Source organism: Gossypium raimondii, chromosome 9 (assembly GCF_025698545.1).
Source record: "Gossypium raimondii isolate GPD5lz chromosome 9, ASM2569854v1, whole genome shotgun sequence".
In the NCBI taxonomy this organism is placed as follows: domain Eukaryota; kingdom Viridiplantae; phylum Streptophyta; class Magnoliopsida; order Malvales; family Malvaceae; genus Gossypium; species Gossypium raimondii.
In genome coordinates, this window is record NC_068573.1 from 2,794,066 (window position 1) to 2,801,943 (window position 7,878).

The 7,878-nt window shown below is 34.7% G+C and overlaps 1 protein-coding gene across 1 annotated transcript; it reads left to right on the top strand.

Moving 5' to 3' along the window:
- Positions 1 to 3,110: 3,110 nt before the first annotated feature.
- Positions 3,111 to 7,220, top strand: LOC105797381 (probable disease resistance RPP8-like protein 2). The gene is made up of 2 exons (XM_012627364.2): positions 3,111 to 4,068; positions 5,446 to 7,220. The coding sequence occupies exons 1-2, from the start codon at positions 3,111 to 3,113 to the stop codon at positions 7,218 to 7,220; spliced, it is 2,733 nt and encodes a 910-aa protein (XP_012482818.1).
- Positions 7,221 to 7,878: the final 658 nt, after the last annotated feature.

Genomic DNA, 7,878 nt, shown 5'->3' on the forward strand with positions numbered 1-7,878 from the left:
AGTTGTATGGCCTACATCATAAGCCATTTTTCCTTATTTTCATAAATTTTACATTATCTTTGCTCCAACTTTAACTTTACTTGCTTTGGTGAAAAGAAATCTTATAAGAGAAGTCAAAATAAGGTATCATGAAAAAGAAAAGAAGAGGTACGATCAAATACCGAGAAATATCATCGAGCATGAGACAAAAATTAAATTTGGGGGTGTTAACCCAATTAGTAAGGAAGATTGAGCTATAGAAGATCCAAGGCAAGTTTAAGGTTATTTAGCTCAAAAATCACTTCTCTTTATCCCTACCTTGAGCCTAGCCCCATTATAACCCTACAAAAGACCTATTGATTTTGATAATTATGCCGACTACATTATTGGAGAGAAATTACTAAGTCAACATATGAAGACCATTATTAAACCTTAGGATTGTCTTGCTTAATTAAAATAAGGAAGAATAATTGAATGGTAGGATTTACATATGGCTCAGAAAAACATGCGAATTATGATTATTGTTAATATCTTCTTTTACTTGATATAAAATTTTGAAATTATATTTACATGCGAGCAACTTATTTGCAAGAAGGTTTGCGGGCATAAATTTGTTAATGCATAATTATGTGAGGAATTGATTCTACTTAAATATCGTACGAGATTGCCTTGTTGAAATTTTCGGCTCGCATAAAACATTACTCAGTACGAGCAATGGATTAAGTTTGGGGTGTGATAACTCTAAATTATATAGATTTTTAAAGCACCTTTTTACTTAGAATTTATGCAAATCCTGAGCATTTTGATAACTAATTATGTGTTTTTAGTACATATTAAGAAATTTGGCACAATTAAATCAAGATTATAATTTTTGATTAATTTGGTGCTAAATTCACATAATTCTACTCTATGTTGCTGCATTTTGAAATTTTCATAATTTGTGTTGTAATTGCTATAGCTTGGCACACTTAATTGTTCCATGTTCAAAGCCAGTATGGATGATACATACACATGAGCTAATATCATTCAGCATGGGACGGCAAGCTAAGGCATTGGACTCAATAAAATTATTTTTAACCCAGCTTGGAAGTAGGATGCTGAAAAGAACAAGTCTACCTTCTACATCGGAGCTCAAACCGTCCATTAAGGGGAAAAGAAGCCCAAATTCCGCAATGACTTGGTAGGGCAGCGAAACCAACTTTGGAACAATTAATTAAGGGTCCTTATATGTGTAAAAAATCACAAATCAGCCCCAATCAAACCTCATAATTGTTGTCCAACCCATGCCTTAAATCAAGCAAAAATCAAGCTTGGATCATGAAAAAATCAACCCCTTCTTCCATGAAATATGGTTGGCCATGCATGAGAGGTTTCTAGGGGATGTTCATGCTATTTTTAGCAAACTCCCAAGCCTTCCCTCATGTATAAATACGACCTCCATTCACCTCTTAAATCACTCATCAATCATTCATTCTCTTCTCTCCCACGCCTAGCCTTTCATGTCCCTTCATTTTCCCATCCTCTCTTTGAGAGTTCCCTTAGCAAGCAGTTCTTGAGAGAAAAGTTCTCTTGGTAGGTCACCTTGAGAAGTAATTTGCATTAGAGCAATGATGGAAATCGAAGGAAGCCACCACGGATAGTTCTCGAGAAATCACCGAATTCATCTCAAAGTTTCTTCTTCCTTTCTCTTTTAATTGTTCATAGTTTATAAACATGATTCCAAATTATTTGATTGATTTTTCATTAATAATAATGACTTAAATTTGTTTTAGCTAGGATGGTTACAAAGCCTTGATTTGATTCATTCAATTCATGTTTATATTGTTCCGTGCCTCAATTGTTTATGTTTCCAATTAAAATCATCCATGTTGTTCATGCATTAAAATATGTTTGACTGCATTAGAATTATTCGCTTAATTTGACCCAGATAGTGATTAATGGACGTAATAATTGGAAGATGCATGCTTAATTTATATCTGATCATGAATAAATTAAAAGCTTGTAATAATTCTAAAAGAACACTACTACTTGCATAACTTTAGATTTATGTAATTAAATTGTTTCAAACCTAACCCGCCATCTGTTACTTTATATAAATTCTAAGAAATCCTTAGTTAAATGTTGACATAGAAATATGCATGTTTTTCTAAATGATAAATCTAAGATCTCGAAAGAGCTATGATTTTATATTCCAAGTTCATAAATGATCGAGTTGACATGAAATTTTTCCGAACATTGTTAAACATGGTAATGAATGAATTAAATTAAGAATTGTAATTGTTCTAGCTTTATTCATGTTATTGTTATTAAATCTTATGAATTGTTGTTAAACCATTTCATTGCATTTATTTCATCTCATTTGCATATGAGTTGTTAATTTAAATAGGACATCCATTACCTCCAAATATTTTATTTTCATAACCAACTTGTAAAACATTAATTTTACAATTGTTGGTTAATAGATACTCCCTATGGAGACTATACAATTTTTACTCATTACTTGATAATGACTGTGTATACTTACACATTCCGTCGCGAACCACTACGATGACATTATCTTCTACAATCCTCTCTCTATGGGTAGATGATGGTCACGATACACTAAATAGTTTTTGACACCGAACCTTACTGCCATTTGTTTAACCGAAAGACAAACTCACTGGTAACCTTATAATACAACTAAACCTCAAATTCAATTATTTACTGTGAGTTCAAAGTGAATTTTTAAACACCAATTAAAAAATAATATATGTATATATATATATATAGAAAGTGAAAAACCAGATTAAGTTATAATTAGTAACTGATAAAATAATTGGAATTCGACTCTAGGAAGCTAAGCTTGAATTTTTCTTATTCTTTTCTTCATCCGCAAGAAGGGTAGCAGATCAATGACCCATCATTCTCTTAATCTGTATTGCCGGTAATAATGTTCATAGGAGGCAGCACTCTCTCGTTCATAAACCATCAGGTAATGTTCAAAAACATATGTTTCATTGGTCATTGAATACTCATTGTGCTGAAATATTTACTTGTGATTTTGCTCGATGCTTAAAACTGATTGGAAACTTGTTGAATAATTGTAGAATTAATTCATTAAGAAAAAGAAAAAAGAGAGGAACGCGCAATCTATGGCAGTTTCGGTGTTCAGTGTTATCAGAAAGATTGAAGACTTACTAATGGAAGAACCGGAAGTCTTGAAGGGAATAAGAGAGGATTTTGATCGGATGGGAAGCGCTCTCAGGTCAATGAAGAGCTTCTTAATAGGTATTGGTTTAAGAGAAAATAAGTTCACCATAAGATTCTGGGTTGCAGAAATCAAAGATGTGGTCTATGATGCTGAGGATGTCATTCATACTTTTCTTCGCAAAACTACAGTTTGTTTTCTGGAAGAAAGATGGATAATTCGAAAAACCAAGTCAAAGATATCAGAAATCATAGACAAAATCACTTATTTGACTAGAAAATTGGAAGAAATTGGCGTAGAAGAGTCCATAGGTGGAGAAAGCCAGAGGCAACAATTAAGTCACTATTACCATCCTATTGTTGGGATGGATGACCAAATCGCAGATTTAGTCTCCACTCTGTTGCAAGACTATAGAGATTTCCGAGTCATTTCGATTTGTGGAATGGTTGGTTCGGGAAAAACCACCCTTGCTAAGGCAGTGTACAATCACAAGCAAGTAAGGTATAATTTCGTCGGTCATGCTTGGGTTTATGTTTCTTATCCATGGAAAAGGAACAAAATCTGGGAAGACATTTGTTATGGGCTTGGTATTTTTGGTGTGAAAGATAGCAAGTACAGTGACGAAGAGTTAGCAAAGAAGTTGTACAAATTCTTGAAAGACAATACATGTATAGTTGTTCTTGATGATATCAGGACTGTTGAGGTTTGGGATAGTATAAAACCTGCATTTCCAGTCAATTGTGAGACACAAAGTCTTAGCAAGATATTGATCACTTCCAGCAACTGGGAGCTATCTGCTCATGCAGCTCGGGTAGGATATCTGTATGACATGAAGATGTTAACATACAAGCAGAGCATCAATATTCTTCGTAATATTGCATTCTCTGAAACAGATTCTGGAGGTATTACATAATGATCTTAATTACTCAATTTTCAAGTATTAAACTAATTCAACATCTTTGCTATACGAGTATACTCAATACTTCAAATCTTTGTCCAAATATATGCCGACACAAATGTCAAAACTACTTGAAAAAAAAAAAAAGAATATGAAAAGCTTCTTTTAAATATATATTGTTTGCGGGTTTATGAAGTAGCATGAGCTTTTTGTTTAGCATTTGAAGTATACATTTTTTAACCATACTAGAAATCATGTTTCATTTGACTTTGCTGAAGGTTCGGGTCTTTTATTGGGAGAAGTATTTGAAGTGTCGTCTATTGAGGAGCCGATCGGACCCTTAAACAATGGAAGTATTGTTCCCGAGGTATTTATGCTCAATTTTAGCACTAGGTTTTGTCTTCCTGCTTCGAGAAGAGCCCAAAAGGATTCACGGGATTTGGCGGAGATCTAATCCACCAAAGAAATGTTTTTAGCATTTTGGCTTTGGTGGGGTTCATACTCATGCCTTTAAAGGGTCTTAGTCGGTAAAAACACATCCAATTTCCTTTGTGAACTAAGTGTTTTCACCAAACTCCGTAACCCCTTTGCGCTCTATTCAAAGTATGAAGACAAAACTCGAGTCTAAAATCGAGCATAGACACCCCAGGCACAACACCTCCGTTGTTTGAGGGTTCAATCAGTTGCTTCGAGGATAACACTTTAAAGACTTCTAATAAGAGAGTCGACACCCTTCAACAAAAAGTCTTTAAAGTGTTGTTTATCGAGTGGCCGCTCAAACTTTGAAATAGTAGAGGTATTGTGCCCTAGGCTTCTTACCCAGTAAGACCATTTAAGAGCACGGTTTCAAATCCCACCCAAGGCCAAAATGCTAAAAACATTTTCTTGGTGGATTAAATGCTCCCGTCAAACTCCGTGAATTCTTTTGGGCTCTGCTAGGTGTAAGGAGACAAAACTCAAGGCTAAAATCGAGCATAGACACCTCGAGCAGTATATCCAGCTATTTGAAGGTTTGATCAATTACTTGATGAACAACACTTCAAAGACTTCTCCTAGAAAAGTATATACCATCAACAAATTTAACATGGTTGTACTCTTTAGAAGAGTTTGTTTTTTATTTGGATCTATTCAATTCTTTGAACTTAATCTTCTTTTGTAGCAAAAGAAAAGAAAAAATGTCGCAAGCGCATACCAAACTTATTCCTAGATTCTTAAATCACTTGCACGCAACCGTTACTTAAATAAAGCTAAAGTAGAGTCTTGTTAACGTTACATATATGTTTTCGCATGAGATAAAGGCAGTCTTTCTGTAAAGCGCTTCAAGCGTTAATTTTGGTTCTTAATAATGATTTCATTATTGTTGTTTTTGGAAACTTTGCAGAGCAGTATTCTGCAAAGAAAAAATTAGCGGTGGAGATACTTGGATATTGTTGCAGGTTGCCATCGGCCATTGTGGTGATGGGAGGAATTTTAGCTACAAAAAGATCAACAGAAGAATGGGAAATGTTGCTTAATCATGTGAAATCCAACTTATCAAGTATATCTCTACCGGCTATATTGGCTTTGGCTTATGATGATTTGCCATACCATTTAAAGCCATGTTTCTTGTACTTGAATCAGTTTCCAGAGGGTTACATGATATCGATCGGCAAATTGATTCAACTATGGGTTGCAGAAGGCATTTTGAGTAATGATAAAGGGGAATCAATCGAAGATATTGCAGAATCCTACATAATAGAGCTTGCCAAAAGATGCATGGTTCAAGTGGGAGAAGGAGAGGTAAACATGAAATTCAAAACATGTTACCTACATGATGTCTACAGAGATTTATGCTTGTCAAAGGCTAGTCAAGAAGAGTTCGCATTGATTCCTGAAAACCCTTTTTCCCTTCCATACATGATGGTTTCTCGTAGAGTTCGGAGAGTTGCGATGCATGAATATATTCCTATACAGTCCTTGAGAAATCTCAAGCTCACGTCTCTATTGTTCTTCAATAAGCTTTATCCAGAAGAACCGTCTATCAGTATTTCTCTACAGGAAACCGCTGAAATTTACTTAAGAGAAGATAAGAGATGGATCTCAACGCTTTGGATATTGTTTAAACTTATGTGGAGATTTCGAAGGATATTGAATTATCTTTTCAATAACTTCAAGTTGCTTAGAATCCTTGATCTCGAAGGGGCTGAAATTTATATGGAAGGGGAGTTTCTCAGGGATATTGGTAAGCTCATCAGGTTGAGATACTTAAGTCTAAAGGGAACTACTTGCTTCTCGAAGCTATCGCGGAGTATAGGCAATTTGAAGAGGTTGCAGACATTGGATTTACGAATGAATGAAGAGTTTCCGGTCCAAATACCAAATGTGATCTGCAAGATGGAAATGTTAATGTATTTATATCTTCCAATGGTGTGTGATAGTAAAACCAAACTGAGGTTGAATACTTTGAGAAACTTAAGGACACTTGAGAACTTCAACTCCAAGAATTGTTATGTAGAAGATCTTGGTTGCATGACAAATCTTATGGAGTTGGGCATAACAAGGTTTTTTTGTAGAGATGATTGCGAGGTGAACTCGGGTTCCAATCCCCCGGTCATCATTGCGAGTGAACATCTTCGATCCTTGTCTGTTTCTCGTCCCGAAAACATCGATTTCAATCTTTTGGCATACCTAATTTCGACCTGTGTTCATGTATCTGAGTTGAGTTTAACTTGTTCCATAGGTGAGTTCTTACCAGCATGCCAATTTCCGTACCAAATCACTTTCATGTCCTTGAGTGAGACCGAGCTTAGGACAGATCCAATGCCAACTCTAGGGAAACTACCCAACTTAAAGATTCTTGAACTGCAAAAGGCCGCGTTCATTGGAGAGGAATTTCACTGTTCTACAGAAGGTTTTCCTGAACTATACTCCCTGAAACTTAGTTCCATTTCTACGGTAAAACACTGGATCGTTGATAACTCTAGCATGCCTAAACTTCGTCATTTGGATATCATCGATTGCAAAAGCTTAGAGATGTTACCAGTTGGATTGATGTTCATTACAACACTTGAAGAACTCAAGATTGAACTGATGCCAAAAGCTTTCAAGGATAGATTGTGTGAAGGAGACCAGTTCAACAAAATCAAACATGTAGTCATCTTTCAAAACTGTTACTAGAAAACATAAGCCTGAACAACCATATATTTACGGAAGATATAATGATTTATATAGCCCTTTTAACATTTTTTTACTTCTTTTAGCTTTTGAATTTGTAATATTTGTCAAGTCACATTGATATCGTGGTATATAAGTTAACAAAAAATATTTTATCCATTTTAGGGTAATTGACAAACAATGTAAGTTCAATACTAACAATTAATTAAGGACTAAAATTATTTTTTTTTGAAGTTAGAGGACCAAATAAATGATTATGCATTTATAAAATTGTTGCTATCGAAACTTTTTTTTTAAATCGACTTTATTTTGAAAAATGAAAAAAATGGGAGTCACCACCAATCACTTTTGAGAGGCGTGATCAGGTCACCTCGTAATTTGATCATTTTAATAAGAGGTTTGATTTATTAAAACAATGTTTTTCGGTCTACAAAAATCCAGAAGATGGGTTCGGAATTCGGTTACGCACGAGGAAAGATTAGCGCTTTCATTACGCCCAAAATTGGTACCTAGTTGATTACTTGGTGTCTTTAGTATCGAAAATTGAAAATTTGAAAAGATTTTAAAGTACGATCTTTTATTGAAACCTTACTTAACTAAGTTCATTTTCGCAAAAAGGGGTTTATTTCAAGTTAATCGAGAAAAAGGATCACGTCCCGTA